At 45.5% G+C, this 21,428-nt stretch overlaps 1 protein-coding gene across 1 annotated transcript; it reads left to right on the top strand.

Annotated features, from left to right (window-relative positions):
• Window positions 1-229: 229 nt before the first annotated feature.
• Window positions 230-8,938, top strand: fkbp9 (FKBP prolyl isomerase 9). Its single transcript, XM_080017739.1, has 10 exons — window positions 230-526; window positions 1,197-1,342; window positions 2,711-2,900; window positions 3,074-3,219; window positions 4,146-4,335; window positions 6,336-6,481; window positions 6,571-6,760; window positions 6,884-7,029; window positions 7,235-7,398; window positions 7,545-8,938. The coding sequence occupies exons 1-10, from the start codon at window positions 324-326 to the stop codon at window positions 7,719-7,721; spliced, it is 1,698 nt and encodes a 565-aa protein (XP_079873865.1). The 5' UTR covers window positions 230-323; the 3' UTR covers window positions 7,722-8,938.
• Window positions 8,939-21,428: the final 12,490 nt, after the last annotated feature.

Below are 21,428 nucleotides of genomic sequence, written 5' to 3'. Positions count from 1 at the left end.
TGTGTCGATCCGTCATGTTGGTCGCTGATAAAGATACGAACGGAGAGGATCTGCGGGGTTGTAGACGGTGGAGCGTGTCGGTTCGAGGGGTCCTGCGGGGAGGGTGTTTGCAGCTGTTTGAGCATCCCCACGTTACCACGTTGACAGCCTCCACTGCGCATGTGCACTACGTGGTGCACCAAGCGGTCCCATTCGGTTCTGCCCCGGGATTCTGAGCGGGAGTCGTTCGGCGCAGGAGCAGGGGGAAGAGGCGGGGAAGCGCACCGGTACAGGTCACACGGTGGTATTTAGAAATCGGCGTCGGTCGGCTATCGCTCAGCAAAATGACCCGCTGCTTCCGCGCGATGCTATTCCTGGCGGTTCTGGTGGCGTTCGCCGCCTGCAACGCTCCCCCGGTCCCGTTAGACGACATCCTCGTCGAGAAGACCTCCGTGCCCGAGCAGTGCGTGCGTGCGGTCAAAGTCGGCGACTACGTCCGCTACCACTACATCGGCACGTTCCCCGACGGCAAGAAGTTCGATTCCAGGTGAGAGGCAACTTTCCGTCCGTCCGTCCGTCCGTCCGTCCGCGCGTGTAGTCTCCGGAGACGGTGCAGCGTAAACGCGTGCGCGACGCGTGGAAGTGTAGTGCGTGGCTCACGGGCAGCTCGGCCGAGCCACGCAAGCAGGCAGCCAAGGCTCGGTGCGTGTGGAGAACGTCCCCCCCTGCGCCGCGGTGACATCTCAACTAGCCAGGACCAAAAGTTGAACACAACAATTTGGACATGGTGGACAACTGAGACGCTCTAATATGTTAACACATTTGAGTACATTTCACTGCATATATGTATGAAAGTATGTGTATGTTTGTGACGAATAAACCGCTTGCATTTTGAATCTGGAATCGCCTATTGATTGTCTTTAATGTGCGACCGTCTCTCGATATTCCGCACATTTTGCCTTCCTGGAAAATCATTGAACGCAGGCAAATGATAAACTACAGGCTTTAAGAATCTAGAAATATCAATTTAAACGTAATTTCTTCTTTCATGGCCCTAATAATGATTAAAATCAAAATGCACTTTCACTTCAAGGAACGGTGACAAGAAATAATACTCACTGTAAAGCATGGAAATGAAAGGGATTTGAAGCGATTCGGTGTAGTGATGTAAGTGATTCTAGGTGTAGAGGTATGATGACTTTGTGTCTGTGTTCCAGCTATGACCGCGGCAGCACTTACAATGTGTATGTAGGAAAGAAGCAGCTGATCGAGGGAATGGACAAAGCCCTGGTGAAGATGTGTGTCAATGAGCGGAGCCTGGTAAAGATCCCCCCACACATGGCCTATGGGAAACGTGGGTATGGTAAGTGCATGTGGACATGTCCTTGCTAACATTTTGTTTTATGTAATACCCAACGCTTCCTAGATGTCCCACCAAACCTGGTTGGCTGCTTTGGTTTTCAGTGTTTAGGGTTAGTCAGCCAATAAATAGCAGCTGAATAACTATTGTTTCCATTGGTGTATTGGAACCGACTAGACTGGGAGGAATTGTGAATTCGACCGGGAGGGAAACTACACTCTGAGTGTTTTATGAGCTTGGTGTACAGCTTCAGCAAGGGAGGAAGTGGGATGGTCCCAAGGATCCATGTTGAACGACGTAGGAGTGACATCACATACCAGGAAGCAGAGTTAGGGTCACGGAAAAAAAGCTTTCAGCTGTAATCTGTAATCTGAACCGGTATCAGATTGCCAAGAATTTAAACTGTTATTTGTGTGTACTGTTGAAGAGCTACTGTGTTTTATGCAATTGTTTGTGTTACTGAGGATATTTGCTTTTCTTTAAACAATAATTAGGTCTCCAGACTGGTGTGTGTGTGTGTGTGTGTGTGTGTGTGTGTGTGTGTGTGTGTGTGTGTGTGTGTGTGTGTGTGTGTGTGTGTGTGTGTGTGTGTGTGTGTGTGTGTGTGTGTGTGTGTGTGTGTGTGTCCCTCTATTAGTATGTGCACATACAGTATGTGTTTGCAAGCGTGTGTGTGTGTGTGTGTGTCAGTTTTCACATGAGAGAGGGGGCATGTACGGACTGGTAAGAGCCACAAGGGTGTGTCTGCTACTACATTTTTGAACCGAGGGGAGAACAGGAAGGGATGATAAAAGGAAGAGAAATCAGCTGGCGGGAGCAAAGGAGGTAGAGCAGAAGGCAGGCGCTGGGGGAAACACAGTAGGAGTTGTGAGTGTTTTCATACATCTGGCAACCCAGCGGTGACACCCCCCCACCCTCCCCACCTCCAAATCTGCTGCTGGTCGTCCCCCTAAAAATCCTCCACACGTTTTAGCCCGTGGAATAAGTGGCATACACACAGTCGTGCATTAATACAATAGTGTTTTATAAACGTCATCCTATTTTAATGGGAAACAGACTGTTTAATGCACCGTGCCAAAAGCCCTCTCAAGCATCTGAGTTACAGGACTGTAATACGAGCATGTGAAGAGCAGCAGCTTGAGGTTCTTTCTTGTGGACTGCAAACAAGACAAAAGGGATCCAGACTGCAGAGAATTATATTTATCTTTAGGTTTGTTTAGGTAGATTAGACCCGCACCTTAAAAAGCCTCAACAGCTTTTGTATACATCTACGTCTATACCCACACATGGAATTCGGGGCCAGATTGTGTTGAAAGTTAAAGCACGACGACAAGAATTGCAAAGTGAATTCCAATGTGCATTCCCCCGCAGGCGACCTCATTCCTCCCGATTCTATTCTCCATTTTGATGTCCTGCTGTTGGACGTGTGGAACCCTGAGGACGGTGTTCAGATCAACACCTACCACACGCCTCCGACCTGCTCCAGAAAGGTGGAGGTGTCTGACTACGTGCGCTACCATTACAACGGGACCCTACTGGACGGGACTCTCTTTGATTCCAGGTGGGACTCATTTAGAAGCCTTCAAATACACACAGAACACAGACACTGATACACACACATTCATATGTAGATAAGCATATATGCTGAACAATATAAGGACTTAATTGAACAAGAAATATTCTTTGTAATACTTATTGATATATTATTTTCCTTTGCCCCCTTTCAACTTATAGCCACACTCGCCTGCGTACCTATGACACTTATGTTGGAATCGGCTGGCTGATCGCTGGCATGGATCAGGGGCTTCTAGGGATGTGTGTTGGGGAGAAACGCATCATCACAATGCCGCCTTCCCTTGGATACGGCGAGAATGGAGATGGTGAGTAATCACAAGTTCGTTCTATTTGTTCATATCAAAAATATGGAGCTTCCACTCGATCACATGTTCCCCAAGTTTTGAGTTACGACACATGAGCAAGTGCTGTAGTTACAGGCTCGGGACACCTGGGGGCAGCACATCACATATGGAAAGTAGGCCTAAATAAATAATTAAGTTTGTGACGTTGTCCATCTTCGTCGGGACGTCCCATCGACATATTTTACACAATGGATATTTACCGTCTACTTTGGGTCGGAACATAAATATCCCAAAAAAACGCCAAACTATGGATGTATGTGTCCTAATGACACATCATTTTTCTACTTCTCGTCAGAGCTCTGGAGAGTGTCTACAAGCGCAACCTGTCCACGGGGGAGGGGGCAGGACTTAGTTTTATATCGACAAACATGATTGGTCAGTGAACAGTTAGCTTGAAATCGTCCCAACTGATTGGCTTCCCGTTGCAACTTTCGAGTGAGGAAATGAACAGATCTGCGGGATTTTTTATCTATATGATTCACCTAGCACTAATTCAAATAGTGCTTGGAGGGAAATATTTTCACCGGACATTAAGACTGGAGAGATTTAAATATGACAGATTTTTCCGGTCAAAAACGGACAATTACCGAATAACAGAAACGCCGATATATATAAAGTGTGTACTCTCTAAGGACCTGAGAGCTTCGGTTCTATCTTCTGTGATCCGTTTCCACCTGTGGTTCACTCTGTTGACTCCTCTGATCGGTCTCTCTTTCCACCTTTTCAATGTGAATTAAGCTTAATAACATGATTTGCCTGTTTGTCAACCTCTCTCTCACACTTTTTTTTCTCCCTCTCTCTTATCTGCATTTCTTTCTTTACGCTTTTTACCTTGTTTTCTCACATATCCTTTGTCCTATGTCCTCCTTTCCGTCTTCTGCCTCCAGGTAGTGACATCCCGGGCCAGGCCTCACTGGTGTTTGATGTGGTGATGCTGGATCTCCACAACCCCAGAGACGGAATCGCAGTGACCAATCAGCAGTTGCCAGAGTCGTGCACCAGGAAGAGCGAGGCGGGAGACTTTGTACGCTACCACTACAATGGATCTCTGCTCGACGGAACCTTCTTTGACTCCAGGTGCGTGCATGTTCTGAAAAATGACACTGTTATTTGGTTCAAGATGTTTTTTTCGAAGGTGAAATCTGTTGGACATGTCATTTCACCAATTTCTCATTGAGCCAACCTCACTATACAAGACAAGCAATTCAATTTTATCCCAGGCGTGAGAGAATTCCAGATAGCAGGAAATCATCTTTGTGCTGTCATTTGCGAAAACCCCCCCCCCCCCCAAAAAACAACCACTGTCCTCTATACACCACAATGCTTTCTCAGTGGAAAACCAAGCAGAAGACAGGAGTAGATCAGGTCACTCTCTGTCTGACAGCCAATCCAGTTAAGAAATGAGAAAAAGGCATCACACCGCCTGTTCTGATAAAAGAGATCATACTTGCATCATAATTGAAAAGAAAATTAGAGCTTTTTATTATTTATTATTGTTTTTTCTTATTATTAATCTTCTTGGCATTTCCGGGCTAAAAGTATCTGAAACACAGCAACCACAGTAAGCACAGACATGGTTGAGGTCTCTATAGAACCAAGGCTTTTAAGACGTCTTGTTGAGTTTGATCAATATCGATGTACATTTGCAGCAGAAATTAGTGAAAAACTGTGATTTGATTAGTTTCAGGAGTGGGGCACTTTGTGAATTCATCATTCAAAGTTATATAAGTCCAAGCTTCGTCTCTCGGAAGTCATTTACATCCAGCTACTTGCGCCTTGTGGACTGCATAGCATTCACATACAACCCCCGTAGACAGCTGCGTTGCGAGCCGATGCTGAGTTTAATAGAAACTCGGAAAACTGTAACTTGTCTGCGTTTCACAAAACCACGAAAACTATAATTGGCCACAGAAGGCATTTTTGCACCGCAAGAATTTCTTAGAACCTTTGGAGGATGGTGACTAATATTACAAAAGTTCAAAAAAATTTAAAAAAAAGAAAATTAAAGTGAATAACCTTTACTTTTCTAAAGATGGGCTTGTTTTTGGAATAAAAACATAACAAAAGTCACGCTGGCTTGATAAAAAATTACCTTCCTGAAGATGGCCTTGTTTTGTACTAAAACGATTACTTATCAGGCGATCTTTATAAATATTGTTTTATTTTACAACTTAGTTTAAGTTGTAAACTGTTTCTTTGAATTTCTGAAGATTGCCATTTTTTGTGCTACAAAGACATGTCGTGTGATCTTAATAATTACTGTGATTTTTTTTTTTGTTGTTTTGTCCAAATGTTTTGGACAGAACAATGTTTGATTCATCACCACTCCGCTCTATTGGAATTGAAAGTGATAATTTGTGCCTGGTATTCCCCAAAGTGACCTCTAGGTGGCAGCAGCTTGCCATACACTGCATGGATAAGCTCAGCTCTAACTGTGGGAACTAAACCCGACTTGTTCAACTGACCTGGAACTTGAAGATAAAACCAAAAGCTTTGTATGTTGCACCACTACTGTAAACAAAGGATGACGATAGATTCCACTATCGACTTTCGTTTCCAATAGTAGCAGCCAAATTCCAAGTGCATGCACAAACATAATTGAACACAAATAGAAATTAAAATACAAAATGAAATAGATTTTAATAATATTGGATATCAATCATTTGAATGTTTTCTAAAATAAATGGGGAAGTGTAAAAATAAGCATCCAAACAGCTACCATATCTGCTTTCCGGTCTAGTTTCACTTCCTCGCAGCTCTTGAGCCTTTCCTTTCTTTGATTGTTTGCGAAAGAGGAAGTACGAGTAAGATTTGAAATGCACGAGAAGCCAGCTGGGCTCTCTGAGGCTTTTGCAGGTCTCCTGTAGCTGTAGATCAACTGCAGATCAAGAAGATTGCATCAGTGAACGTACAGATCCCCATTCTGGCTCTGTTGTATTAGCTTTGCATTGTTTCGGCCGCAATCTCTCTCGATGTCCCACCAACTGGGAAAGAATGTAGTTGGTGATCATCCCTCTTCCTGTTTATATTATTGTATTATATTATAATATAAACAATTAGCTTTGTGCATTCTCCAGCTACTCCCGTAACCGTACCTATGACACGTACGTGGGTCGGGGCTATGTGATCGCTGGCATGGATGAGGGCCTGATCGGGGTCTGCATCGGGGAGAGACGCACCATCACAATCCCCCCGCATCTGGCCTATGGAGAGGAAGGGACAGGTGAGTGTTTTTACTTTGCATTTCTTCAATACTCACGCACCAACTGCTCATGTCATTTCATACACCTCTGGTTCCCTTTTGTCATATAGGTTCTAAGATCCCAGGGTCGGCGGTGCTGGTGTTTGACGTCCACATCATAGACTTCCACAACCCGTCTGACACCACCAAGGTCACCGTTACTTTCAAGCCAGAGGTGTGCAAGAAGCTGTCCAAGAAAGGAGACTTTGTCAAGTACCACTACAACGCATCGCTGATGGACGGCTCGCCCATCGACTCCACGTGAGTATTGGTTATGATAGACAGCCGTCAATCAATGAATCCTCTCAAATTTTCAAAACCATTTATCTAATCCTAGACAATGGTACCGTTGTTTCTCGTCTCCTGCTGTCCCTCATTTTCCAGACATAACTATGGAAAGACATACAACATTGTTCTGGGAGCCAACCAGGTGGTGCCAGGCATGGAGGACGGACTGAAGGACATGTGCGTCGGGGAGAAGAGACACCTCATCATTCCTCCTCACCTGGGCTACGGGGAGAGAGGAGTCAGTAAGTGCTGCACACACTCACAAGACAAAAAAACAAAAATAATTTAATAAATACAACATTTCCCAACATGTTTGTGTTGTTGTGTGTGTGTGTGTGTGTGTGTGTGTGTGTGTGTGTGTGTGTGTGTGTGTGTGTGTGTGTGTGTGTGTGTGTGTGTGTGTGTGTGTGTGTGTGTGTGTGTGTGTGTGTGTGTGCCCACTTTCAGCCGATGAAGTTCCAGGAAGTGCCGTGCTGGTCTTCGACATTGAGCTGATCGACATGGAGGAGGGACTCCCCGAAGGCTACATGTTCATCTGGAACGATGACACCACACCTGACCTCTTCAGTGAGATGGACACGGACGACAACAAACAGGTGGAGCCCTCGGAGGTACGAATCACCAAGTGGACATGCCTGCCATCACGCTCCCCGTCTCCTATATCCATCCCATGTTTGTAGTGAGATGATTACAATTGCCATCCCCTTTCTCTGTCGTCCTCCCCTTCCCTCTTTCCTGTTTCCTCCCACCGCTGTAGTTCACCAACTACATCATGCGTCAGGTGAGCGAGGGAAAAGGTCGCCTGGCCCCGGGATTCGACCCCTATCGCATCATCGACAACATGTTCTCCAACCAGGACCGGAACGGAGACGGGACCATCACGGAGGCCGAGTTCAAACTGAAGGCTGACGAATCGGCCCACGATGAGCTATGATGGGGCTCACTGTGAAACCTGGGCTGGGGGTTGTGGTTTGGGGTTCTAGGGTTAAACAGTAAGGGGTAGATACATGTGGGTTGGATGGGGGCGGGGTCAGGAGCAGGAAAATTGGGCACAGGGTTATACATGTACAGAAAGCCAAGAAGAGAAATGCCTTGAGAAGCGTGTCCACAGTTGAAAAACTGATGAATTTCAAGTGGCGTCTTCTCCCCTCTGTCAAATGAGTCGAAGGACAGTATGAATGAAAGGAAAAGTGAGAGTTAAGAGTTAATGAAAGATAATGACCTTGAAGGATGCCGACATCGACAACTAGAAAAGCCAACAAAAAAACTTATCTAATCGGAGGACACTAATGAAGATTTGATTCACTTTTGTTTACCTCCTGCCATGATGTGTACTTTTTCCTTGTTTTCATATTATGCGTGTTGTGACATTTTTTTTGTATGGAAGGTGTTGAACAGACCTTTATTACCCAACAGAACAAACATGTGCCTCTCTGCATTCACACCGTGGCCATTTGCCCCCTCCTTTATATACGTATATCGAGTGCTATAAAGATGCTGTGGTTGTGTGAAATGTGCATATCGCTGGGTCATCATCAGATTTTCACTTTCGCTTGAATAGTCTTTCATGAATCCAATAAGTCATTACGGTTACTCCTCACTAAATTCTTACAGGTGATGTCGGCTATAAAGGGGTTTTAATATCATTTACCAAGGATTCAACATGCTATCACCCAGGTGCACAAGTTAGGCTATCACTTCAGGTAGATTAACGCTGCAAGTTTCTATTGTGTTCACTTCTACGAGGTCAGATGTATGTTTTCTGCTGTAAATCAACTTTTAAATGGTACATTTGTACATCAAAAGCACACCCCAGCACATTAAAATGTCCTAGATACTGTCACTCTGCAGTACCACTATCAGGTTTTGTTCTCATGAGATTTCTCCTGTTTTCAGCTTGCCGTTGCCTCACTCCTGAAGCTCAACATGATCCTTGTTTTAAATTGAGTGTGTGTTGTGGTCAAGGTCTGTGTCTATAAATGTGTTAAGATTGTTTGCCTGTTTGCATGAGACAGAGTATGAGAAATGATATAGATGCCAGTGTGCTATTTTATTTTGTTTTTTACTTATTCCTCACAACAAAAATGAGGCGTGATTTTAATTTTGTCACTGCAAATGTTTAATTTGATTAAATGTGAGGAACAACCTGTACACTCAGGTTGGTTTTGTCCTTCCTTTTCTACCAATCTCTTTCGATAGTGATTATATTGTGCTTTGGACCTGGTGAACTACCATGTCACTCTCCAGACACAAAAAGTCTTGTCAGAGAAAGGGAAGGAAAATGATACGATATCACTTAGAGCAAGAGTTAAGTAAAAGGGCCTTTTAGACAAACCTAGTCACAATCGAAATAGAAAGAATGACTATATGATGACAAGAAACATTGTCTGACCAGCGATGGACACTGAAGTTGGTCCCCGGGCGCTGTAAGGTGCCCACCGCTCCTGGCCTGCCCCCCAGAGGAAGGACAAGCCTTGATTGGAAAAAAGCAGAGAACACATTTCACAGCCTCCATTAATTGCTTGTGTGTGTGTGTGTGTGTGTGTGTGTGTGTAGGCAGCCAGATGCATGTGTTCTGATGTGTGCAGTGACAAAGACAAGCTAAGCTTGTCCAGTTTCGTAACTTGGTCTAATGAGATTCAGGAGAGAGTTTCAAGAACATGAATGCATAGCATTTTAGCTCTAAACGCCATTTATGTTTATAAAATCTCTCATTTTCCATGATTATTACAGATAACATGTGGCAGAGTAATACGTGTATGTCAGTTTATGATGTGAAGGTATTATATGACTACTGTATGAATATTGTTGTGAGGGGTCACAAGTATGGCCAAGAAATGCCTGAATCACAGTACAAATCCCTGCTCACCCTAAGTGTTAGTAACGAAAACACTGGGCTTGAGTCCAAGGGAACGTGTTCTATGCTCTGTGTTGTGCTCTAGTACTATCTGACTTGAATCTCAATTTATCCACAGAGTATTTATGGGTGTGGTGTGGGGATGGTGTGGTTTGAGCCGCCACACCTGACCTGGATCTAGGTAATTGGTGGATCGAAAAATCAGAGAGGCTGCATACCTGTTGCTCGTAGGTTGGTTTAACGAGCAGCAGGTTAAACCTCCATCCCCACACTCACTCGGGAGAGGAGCCCCTGTCATTACCCATGTCTATCTTCTCCTGGGCTCATTCCAACTAGCCCTCTCTCTACAATAAACTGCTGTCTACAACCGTCGTCTTTTGTGTCTCTGTGCCGGAGGTTACTGAACACGGCACTTGGGTAGCGCATTGTCGGCGAAACTGCCACACTGACACCTGAACAGGGACTCTTTGGCACAGGGTAGGGACACGGAAGGGCTGTCCGAAGACGCCCTGGAGCCACCAGTGAGTCAATGGGTGTAGTAGGAAAGCGCTTGAGGAAAGTTGAATACACAGATAGTGTGGTAGATAAACTTTACTCTAACACTTTAACAAAATAAGAGAGAGATCGAGGAAGCCGATGTTTGAAAGATAAAGACTTTTATTATCACTTGTGAACAAGTAACATTAAAGCCTGAGTTGGTTTGTAAAACCTCAGGAGCCTCTCCCAAGGCTGGCTTATATGTACCATTCTACACATCTATCATCCATACTTCACTCCTTATATGGAAATCTGTCCACTGGATCCTTGTTCTCCTTCTGGTCCTGAGCTTGTGTCTCCACATATGGAACATGTTAACTCTACACATTCCACAGAGCCACGGTACTCATTCGCCCCTTAACATCTACAGTGGTAGCATACTGTATCAGCACTGGGGAAGAGTGGTATCTTCTTTACTCAATATTTCCCCACACCTATTTGATTCATATAGCGTGTAGGCAAGATAATACTTATATATTACCGTTGAAAGTTATAGGAAATTTCTCCCATAATAGGACTTTAGATTTTATGAAAAAAATAATCAATCTGAGTGAGCAGAGTACACTGAAAACTCTTTGGCTTGCAAAGTAGGCTTCGGTCAGGTATTCTCCCTGGCCTCAGTTTTGGTGTCGGGGGTATGTAGTGTGGAGATGGTGTGGTTTGAGCAGCCACACCTGACCTGGATCTAGCTAACTGGTGGATCCAGGATCAGATTGGCTCAATACCTGTTGGTCTAAAGAGCAGCGGGTAAAACCCCCATCCCCACACTCACTCAGGGGAGGAGCCCCTGTCATAACACATGTCTATCTGCTCCTGGGTTCATTGCAACTAGCCCTATCTCTACAATAAATGGTGTCTACAACCCCTGTCTTCTGTGTCTCTGCGCAGGTCCCTGAGCATGCCACTTGGATGGTGTGTGGTAGGCGAAACAGCCACAATGGCATTTTCAGAACCGTGAACAAATGGGCATGTTTTAATGTAAAGAGAGAAGAACACATCTCCCAAGTGTGACATCCTGTTCACACCAAATGGAATTGGTTTGAAATACCAGGAGGCTTCATTGAAGAGAATTTCTTTGTTGAATATGTTGAACTTCTGCTTGCTTGTATCAGTTTTTAATAAAGAGTAAAGAGTAAAGGAATTTCCATACACTGTTGTGCAATGCATAACTTTTGTGCAATGCATTGCTCATGTATTAGAGGCACCAGACAGAGATGGAAGGCACACAGGACACTAGACAACCTGGACAGAACACCGGCATGAGAGAGGTCCGAAAAGAACGAGTGAACTGGCCAGCTGCAGGAGCAAGGAAGGAGGGGGAGATGTTTGATAACGATGTGGGCCAGGTGCTGGAAACAGCATTGGCAGGAGATGAAGGGAAGAAGCTCAAGGCCATGGCGTCGATCATCTGGAGTATAGGTGCTGATCGCTTTGGAAAGGAAGCAGAGAGTAGAGAGCAAGAACAAACACCCCGCCAGAGGAAAACAGGACGCTTGAAGCAGCAGCGGAGGAGAGACCAGCACTGACGGAGATCCGAGACAACCTGAGGGAGCGCTTCAAGACCTTGCGAAGTGCTGAATGTCACCGCAGGAAAAGGAAGCGACAGATGAAGGAGAGGACAGACTTCACCAAGAACCCATTCAAATACCTGTCAAGACTTTTGGGTGACAAAAGATCAGGGGAGCTGAAAGTAACAAAGGAGGAGTTGGAGGGTCACCTCCGTCAGGTCCACAGTGATCCCAGAAGGGAGGACAGCTTGGAAGAGATGGAGAAACTCATAAAACCAGCAGAACCAACTATCCTTTTCAGAGTTGAGGAACCAAGCTGGCAGGAAGTGAACACCTTTCTCAAGAAGGCCAGAGCAAAATCGGTATCCCCTACAAGGTGTATAAGTACTGCGAAAGGCTCAGGAAACGACTCTGGAAGTTACTGAGAGTGGCACTGAGGAAGGACCTCCTTGCTGATGACTGGTTGGTTGTGGAGGGATGCTTCATTCCTAAGGAAGAAAACTTGAAAGGGATCAAGCAATTCCATACTATCTCACTCCTCAACATTGAAGTCAAGATCTTCTGGCGAAGAGGCTGACCACTTTCATGTTAGACAATGGGTACATGGACACGTCAGTCCAGAAGGGTGGCGTGCCAGGGGTGCCGGGCTATCTTGAGCATACCAGCGTGATCACCAAGATCATTGAAGACGCAGAGAGAAACCGTGGTGACCTGGCAGTCTTGTGGCTGGATCTAACAAATGCCTCTGGGACGATACCCCACAAGCTAGTGGAACTGATGCTGAAGACCTGTCCCAGAGCAATTCCAGAAGCTCTTGCAGTACTACCTCAACAAGTTTAAAATGCGTTTGACCTGCGGAGACTTCACCACTGACTGGCAGAGACTGGAGGTGGGCATTGTCACCGGCTGCACGATTTCAGTGATCCTGTTTTTCGCAGCGATGAACCTTCTTGTCAAGTCAGCAGAGAAGTTGCGCCGGGGTGCGGTGCTGGCGACCGGCATCCAACAGGTACCTGTAAGAGCATTCATGGATGACCTCAACATCACGGCAAAACAGTACCTGAAGGTAGATGGATCTTGGAGGACTTGGTTGAGCTCACTGAGTGGGCAAGGATGAGATTCAAACCCGAAAAGTCCAGAGGCCTGGTACTGAGAAAGGGGTGTGTACAGAACTGGTTCCGCTTCAAGATCAAAGATACCATCATCCCAACAGTCCAAGAGAACCAGTAAAGAGCATGGGGAAGTGGTACAGAGCAGACCTCAATGATAGGCAGAGAGTGAGGGAGATGCTTATCCAAACAGACACCTGGATGACATCACTGGAGAAGAGCGGCCTACCTGGCAAGTATAAAGCCTGGAGTTACCAGCACGGGGTCCTCCCTAGACTGCTCAGGCCTCTGCTAGTCAATGAGGTACCTGTAGCCACCGTCGAGGGGCTGGAAAGGAAGATAAACACCTACCTGAGGAGATGGCTGGGCGTCCCTAGAAGCTTTTTCTCCATTGGACTGTACAGCACAGGCTGTACAGCAAGCTGCAGCTGCCTGTGACATCAGTGGTCGGGGAGTATAAGGCGACAAAGACACGTCAGGCCATGATGCTGCGAGACAGCAAGGACGAGAGAGTACGGCAGGCAGGCATTGTGGTCAGGACAGGCCACAAGTGGTCAGCCAGCAGAGCACTGACAGAGGCAGAGGGTCAACTGCACCAGGCAAATAACGTGGGGACAGTAGCCCAGGGCAGGCTGGGACTGGGTTGCTCCACCAGAATGAGCTGGAACAATGCTGACCCAAAGTAATGGCGCAGCATGGTGCAGGAGGAGGTCTGCAAGGCAGAGGAGGAGATTCGGCATGTCAAGGCTGTAGCCATGAAGAAACAAAGCAGCTGGACAATGTGGGAGGGCATGCGAGAGAGGGCCTTGACCTGGCAGGACATCTGGAGCATGGAAGGACACCGAATAAAGTTCCTGATGTGTTCTGTATATGATATCCTGCCTACTCCATCAAACCTCCACACATGGGGGTTAGAAGAGAGCCCCAAGTGCATGCTATGTGGAAAATCAGCTAACCTGGAGCATGTCCTCTTATCATGTCAAGCTTGGCAGGTGGGGACAGGTTGCGACATGACAAGATCCTGGCTCAATTGGTGGATGGCATGGAGCAGGCAAGAAAGAAGGCGAAGCAACTTTCTAGCGGACCTAACTTTATCCACTTTGTCAGGACAGGAGAGAGCGCTGCAGCAGGACTAAAGGGCAAAGGCATCCTGGCTTCAGCAAGCGGCTGGGAGATGAGGGCAGACCTGAAGAAGCAGCTAAAATTCCCAGAGGAGATAGCCTACACGAGCCTCAGACCAGACATTGTCCTCTGGTCTAAGCTAACAGGCATTAAGAGGAGTAAACAAATCCTGTGTGATGGCGAAAGGACCTCTGACAGAACAAGGGATGTCCAAGTTGAGAATTGGTACCTCTCCACGTTAACCTAGGGTCCTTAGGTGGATTGGAGGGCCAAAGAGGCTCTGTCTTTACCCAAAGGGAGGCAAAAGGTAGTATAGAAATTCGGGAAGAGACGACAGTCAGAACCACCCGACAGAATGAGGGAAAGGAAAAGAAAGACCCTCTGGGAAATTTTTTTACCTTGGCGCTTATCGACTTTCCAACCATGTAGTGAGTAGGCTCTGTAGGCACAATAGCGGGCTCCGAGAAGGAGGAGCTGAAGAATGAAAGTAGCCCAGAGACAGGACAAGAGGTCGGGTGCCGGTGGCATGCACCAACCTCTACCTTCGGCACCCAAAGAATGGATGCACGGGGATGCATGGTGCATCGATGCAGACATATCTTACTATATATAAAGATGGCAATACAACATACTTTCTCTCTGTCTTTCTCTCACATACAGTATACACGCACGCACGCACTCACACATGCACACGCACGCACGCACACGCACGCACGAACAAGCACACACACAAACACACACGCTTGGGCCCTAGGTTAAAAAAAAAATAAACGTACCAATGCAATTTCCATCAAAATCAAAATTTTAACATATTTGCAAAATTGAAGATGTAAACTTTCATTCACCTTGACCTTGAACACAATTGGCAAACATGTTTAAAGGCTTCAAAAAGCAGTCCTCCGAGAAATCTGAGCATTTATATGCAATCTGAACATTTATATGCCTCAGCTTATGCATGTTGCACCTTATGTGGGCTGTGACTGGCTCAGAGACAGAGAAGGCAGCACATCCGGTGAAACTTTTAACTTTAATTTTTCCATTGTAGGAGTGGAAATATCGTTCGTAAGATAATGTTTAATAAATTTGTACTTTTTACGATCCCCCCGATTTCAGCTTTCAGTGCTTTTAAGGGAGCTCAAGTCTATTGTCTAACCCAAGCTGTGCTGTCTCAAACATTACTTAAATTTTCAGATAGTAGTGTGTTCAGCTGCTGTCAGTGTTAATGTAGCTTGTAATTTGAACAGAATATTTTGCATCCATGTGTATCCTTGACTAAGTGTGTACGGATTTCTGTGGCTGCAGAGCCCACTTAGATTGTGACTGGGCAGGGCCTGTTGTTGTTGCAGATCTAAACTTATAACATATGTTTGTACTATTACACTTTTTGGAGATATTTCAAAACTTAATTTTCCATGTATTCGTGTTGACGAGTAAATTACGGAGCTTCTGGAATACATTGATGTCATACACACATATAATCACACGTATAACATTGTTATTTTTATGTATTCAGCATCAATAGTTTCTTCCTTACAATGATGGAATGCCTGCCATAAACTCCGCTGTGCGTTTTCTTACTGTGGTTCCATTGATCTTTATGCTAAACATCTACACTAAACATCATAAGTTATAGAACTGCGGTGCAATGTTCTTCTTCTTTCGTATATCATCAGATGGCCAACTCAGTGTCATATAGCCACGCCCTCGTCTCCAGTCCTAGGTCAAAAAGGCCAGCTTCTGAGGGTGGGCTGTATAGGGGGCAGCTGGTGATTATGTGCTCGGCAGTCTGTTCAGGTTCGCCACACTCGCATGACGCACTGTCGGATAGGCCCCACTTCTTTAGAGAGGACTTGAAGCGCCCGACGCCAGTACGCAGGCGGTTCAGCGAGGTCCATAGGTGGCGTGGCATGTCTTCTCCTTTTACACCTCCTCCTGGGTCCCGGATGTATCGTTGGATGCGGGAGGGCGCAACTGACTCCCACGATTGTCTCCAGGATGCTGCCAGCCAGGCGTCCTTGGACAAGTCGTCAGGGAATCGACTGTAGCATCTCTTGTGCTGCCTTGTTGTAGGGATGGCGAGACTTGAGCCTGCATGGTGGTGCCGGTGTTGTTGTGGCTTTGTGTAGGATGTGCCAGTCGTTCTTCTGGGCTAAATGTGCAATGTTCACTAAAAGTAATACTCAAGTCTGTGAGGCTTTTTGCGAAAAAAACCCCAACCAAAAAACAATGGGGGTTATAAAAATGCAAAACTGTTACAAGCATGCAGCAGTTATTTTCAACATCTGTCTTCTCTCCAGAGTATTTTTAGCCCGCCCTCCTACTGTTTCCTACACTGCCCTCCTACTGTTTCCTGCACGGATATGCCATTTGCTAGCCTCCCCCTTGTGCCGCCCCCCGGTGTCGTGCCAAAGCGTGATTGCTTGTCGAAAAGTGATTTTCGTCCAGGGGAGCGCAGCCTGTTAAAGCTGTATCTGTTAAAGCTGGTTTCTATCCGTCTACAGCTGCTTTTACCTGGATCTAACCGTCGTAACGTGTGAATACACAGAACTCTATGTCCTTGGTGATTGCAAAGGGATGTGTCTTTTTGAAACTTTGACGTCGCTTGTAACAGAATGATCACAATTGTGGCCAAGGAAGTGTTTGCAGTTGATGTATGTCATATGACATTTAGGTGATTATATTCAATATTATAGTATTGTTTCCGATGTGTATATGTGTTTACTATGCAGTTTTCCACTTGCCAAACAGTGATTACAGCTCCTACCTTGTCACTGAAAGTTAAATTATGGCTCAAAAGACTTGGTTTCATTCATGAGTTATATTTTAAAGATTATAGTCCACCCAGTCCTTTTTACCTGTTGAAATACCTTTAAAGGGCCAATAAATCCCATCCCATATTTTCATACGTGCAACATAGGATATTTTATTCAACACAGAGTCAGAACAACATAATGACAACAACTACTGTATATACAACTATATACAGTGTACCAATGATGTTCAAACAGTTATACAATAGTAATAGTAATGGTTGCATGTCCACCTCTGGGCCATCCACCACCACCATGTCCACCTCTGGGCAATCCACCACCACCATGTCCACCTCTGGGCTGTCCACCACCACCACCACCTCCTCTTCTGGGCCATCCACCACCACTACGTCCTCCTCTGGGCTATCCACCACGTCCTCCCCTGGGCAATTCTCTTATGAGGCACCAGTCTGTTTCTCCTCCTGTGAAGTTAAACACGATCTCAGGCGTTGCTTGCCTAAGGGATCTCTTGATCCTGTATGTGGCTGAAGTATTGGTCTCGCATCTCCTCTGTAACGATTAGTCCGTCCACGAACAAAGTTTAGAATTGAATAGTTTTAACATTAATTTGGTGCCCACCGTGGGGCAAATCTTGTACAAGAGAAGCAGTTACAAAGCAACAACACAACATATTACTGAGGAAATGCTCAGTTCTCTCTAGAGAGCTGAGCCAATTTATTCGCTCTCGTCCCAGGATGGACTCTGTTGCATCATCGGCCGTTGGAGCATGCGTCAATAGCCGTGGAGCGCCTCTGGTTGGAACGTGAGGATTAAACAGTTCTTTGTGATCCATAGGTTCTTTTGTGATTAGTTGCGTTCATGTTGTTCTTTTTTCTTGTTCTTTGTGATCCATATGTTCTTTTGTGATTAGTTGGTACATGTTCTTTTTTCTTCACACATAGTCACCTGCGTGGTTATGCAGGTTCTTATTTGGACATAATGTCAACTGAGACTTCATAAGTTCAATTGAGGACACACAGAAATAAAAAATGTTTATAACGTCCTCCTCTGGGCTATCCACTGCATCTTTCTTTGGGCAGTCAATAAAGTGTTATCTTTATGGGTACGATGAAGTAGGTTTGATGGCTGAAAATATTCATAAACAAGGTGTTGTCTTTAAAATTTTGAATCAAATTATTTTGAGGCATAAACAACCTTTCAGCCACAAGGTTGGAGCTGCAATGACTTTTTCGCAGGTGGAAACGCAATGTCTACGGGTAAAGACTGGGTTGGCTATGATCTTTAAAATATCTGAGTCTTCATTGCTAAGTAAGTTTACACGTACAAGGAATTTGTCTTGGTGTTTGGTGCAAACAGCAAACATAAATGTAAAATAGAAAACAGGAAAACAATATGTAAAGTAAATAAGAACATGTAAAATAAGTATGTTTTTCATTTATTTATTTATTTTTTATGTTTTTTTTAATATAAAGAGCTGTACAGTTTATGCAGGAATGTGCAAATGTTCAGAGTATGAAGTATAACAGTATGTGCAACATGTGTGGATAATAGTCCAGAAGAATGAAGAATGTGCGTTAATGTAACGCATTGAAATATCAATAAAATTCAAGGCGTACAGGTCTGTGTAGCGTCTATGGTTCTATGGTCTATGGGTGAGAGTCCATTTCAGTGGGGGTCCCAGGCCTTGTTGAAGAGGCCAGTTGCAGATGGGAAGAAACTGTTCTTGTGGCGAGAGGTTTTGGCCTTGTTGGACCGCAGCCTCCTGCCAGTCGGAAGTGTATCCAACAGTTTGTGTCCGGGGTGGGAGGGGTCAGCCACAATCATACCTGCACGCTTCAGGGTCCTAGAGACGCCTCCAGGACTCTGAGGCGTGCAGGTCCTGGAGAGATGGTAGATTGCAGCCAATCACCTTCTCAGGGGAGCAAATTGCATGCTGTAGTTATGGAATAAATTTACTAGTACATTTAAAAGAAATATGTTCATTATATTCTACCATTAAATAAGAAAGAACATTCGTTATCTTGCCCATATGCTATATGAATGAAGTAAGTGTGTGTGAAACAAGGGTCAGCAAAGACATGAATAAGTGCTTTGTTGACCGTGGGCCATATGACATTGGAAGGTCTGTTAATGCAAACATCCCCTCTAAAATATGGCCTGGACTAGCGTCGGGAGGTTTGTTATTGTAACTGACGTCAAAGAATGCAGACAAATGGCTTCTTTGCACTATTGACCGTGTAGGAGGAAGGAAGGGATCCTAATTGAGGAAACAGATGTACATTCTCGACCAACAGAAAGAGGTTAAAAGAAGGGGTCCGTGAGTGGCTCGGGAGTTCTTTGCCAAACCAACTCAGATTCTGTTGTCACTTCTTGCAAGTGATAATAAAGTCTTATATCTTCAGACCTCGACTCTCTCGAACTTCTCTTCTTCAGTTTAAGTGTTAGATGCGTTTTTTTCCACTACATAGTCTGCCCTTGTTCTTGGTGGTTGCAGCAGCGTACTAGATGGTGATGGAGGTGGTGAAGTGCACCATCGCCGCCCCTGGCAGGTTGAACTTCCTCAGCTGCCGCAGGAACTATGTCCTCTGCTGGGCTTTCTTGATGATGAAGCTGATGTTCATCTCCCACTTTGGCTCCTTGCAGATGATGGCTCCACAGAGTCGACTGGGGAGTCACACAGGGTGATGGGGATGAGTGGGGCTGCATTTTTCCTGAAGTCCACAACCGCTCTCCACTGCCTTCACTGCGTCGAGCTCCAGGTTGTTCTGGCTGCACCAGGTCACCAGATGGTCAAGCTCCCACCTGTAGGCGGACTCAACCCCACCAGAGATGAGCCCAATGAGGGTGGTGTCATCAGCAAATTTCAGGGGCTTGACAGACTGGTGGCTGGAGGTGCAGCTGTTGGTATACAGGGAGAAGAGCAGAGAAAGAGCGCAGCCTTGAGGGGAATCGGTGCTGATGGTCGGGAGTCGAAGACATGTTTTCCCAGCTTCGAGTGCTGCTTCCTCTCAGACAGGAAGTCTGTGATCCACCTGCAGGTGGAGTCAGGCACGCTCAGCTGGGAGAACTTGTCCTGCAGAAGAGCCGCGATGATTATGTTGAAGGCAGAGCTGAAATCCACAAACAGGATCCTGGCGTAGGTTCCTGAGGAGTCCAGTTGCTGGAGGATGAAGTTGACCTGTTGGCTCTGTAGGTGAACTGCAGGAGGTCCGGGAAAGGGTCTGTGATGGATTTGAGGTGGGACAGCACAAGGCGTTCAAAAGACTTAATCACCACAGAGATCAGGGTTACGGGTCTGTAATCATTTAATCCTGTGGTCCTTGGCTTTTTTGGGACTGGGATGATGGTGGAGGATTTAAAGCAGGCTGATACATGGCGTGTCTCCATTGAGGTGTTGAAAATGTCTGTGAACACTGGAGACAGCTGGTCAGCACAGTGCTCCAGGGTGGATGGAGAGACAGAGTCTGGTCCGGCTGCTTTGCGGGGATTCTGCCCCTTGAAGAGCCTGGTGACGTCCCCCTCCAGGATCAAAAGAGTTGTCACTGTGGAGGGGGAGAAGGGGTCTCTGAGGTGAGTAGCTGTAAAGAGGTCCTGTCTCCTGCTGTGGTGGGGGAGGTGGAACTGGTAGGCCAGGGCTGGTGGAAGGTGTCACAGGGGATGGAACGTCCCATTGCCTTTCAAAGCGACAGTAGAAGTTGTTCAGGTCATTGGCCAGGCGTGAGTTGTTCTTGGAGTGAGGTGTTTTTTGGTTTGAGGTTAGTATATAACCCTAATAAATGAAACCAAGTCATTTTGAGGCGTAATTTACCCTTCAGTGAAAAGGTAGGCGCTATAATCACTTTTTGGCAAGTGGGAAAAAGCATTTTATGGGTTGTATTGCCTTTTGAAAGGTATTTAAACCGGTTAAAGCACTGGGTTGGCTATTGTAGTTTAGTTTCTTGATGGGTGTGATGTGCTGAAGAATGAAGGAGTGACCGCTGACACTGACTCGAATAAAATAATGATTTTATTACACAAATCAGCATCAAACCAGACTTGCCATGGATGTCCTGGGAGAGACCCGAGCCGGATGGAATCTCTGCCAAGTGACGCTCTGCACTCGCTTTTAAAGCTGTACAAAGATAACATACCACATCTGGTTCCAATCCATAGGTGCCCGCTCAGCCTATATCCTGTCCTAAATGTAAACCTTTCCTCCTCTGGTCGAGCTGGAAGAATCAACAAAATTCCTCTCCCATAGGACCTCTCAATAGACCCATTGTTGTTTTCGTTCTTCGTATGACATCAAGGCAATAAATCTAATACTAACATAGTTAATATTATGACCGCACTATATCTCAGCTTTGGGAGCTCAGTAACCTATTCACCTCAAACCTTCCAGACACCTCACTATAATCTTTAAAATATAACCATCACGAATTAAACCAAGTCATTCTGAGGTGTAATTCACCTTTTGGTGACAGGGCAGATGCTGCAATCACTTTTTTGCAGGTGGGAAATTGCATTTTATGGGTCGTATTTGCCCTTTAAAGGTATTTCAGCTGTTAAAAGGGGCTGAGTTGGTTCTAATCTAGGGCACAGAGCAGGTAAATAATGCAGAATCATGAGGATAATTACAAAATAAATAATGTTTTTATTTTATATCGAACCCATTAGTAAATGATGTTAATTATAGTCTAGTTTCCAAATATAGGCCTTAACAAGCATATTAGACATACCAAACACATATAAACATCG

This window comes from Zeus faber (genome assembly GCF_960531495.2).
Source record: "Zeus faber genome assembly, chromosome: 1".
Classification (NCBI taxonomy): domain Eukaryota; kingdom Metazoa; phylum Chordata; class Actinopteri; order Zeiformes; family Zeidae; genus Zeus; species Zeus faber.
The sequence above is the reverse complement of the archived record's forward strand: the minus strand, read 5'-3'. Positions and strand labels throughout refer to the sequence as shown.

Coding starts and splice junctions, on each gene's coding strand:
- fkbp9 (XM_080017739.1), top strand. CDS start 324: ATGACCCGCTGCTTCCGCGCGATGCTATTCCTGGCGGTTCTGGTGGCG. Junction 3,220..4,145: donor ATACGGCGAGAATGGAGATG/GTGAGTAATCAC, acceptor TTCTGCCTCCAG/GTAGTGACATCCCGGGCCAG. Junction 7,030..7,234: donor CTACGGGGAGAGAGGAGTCA/GTAAGTGCTGCA, acceptor GCCCACTTTCAG/CCGATGAAGTTCCAGGAAGT.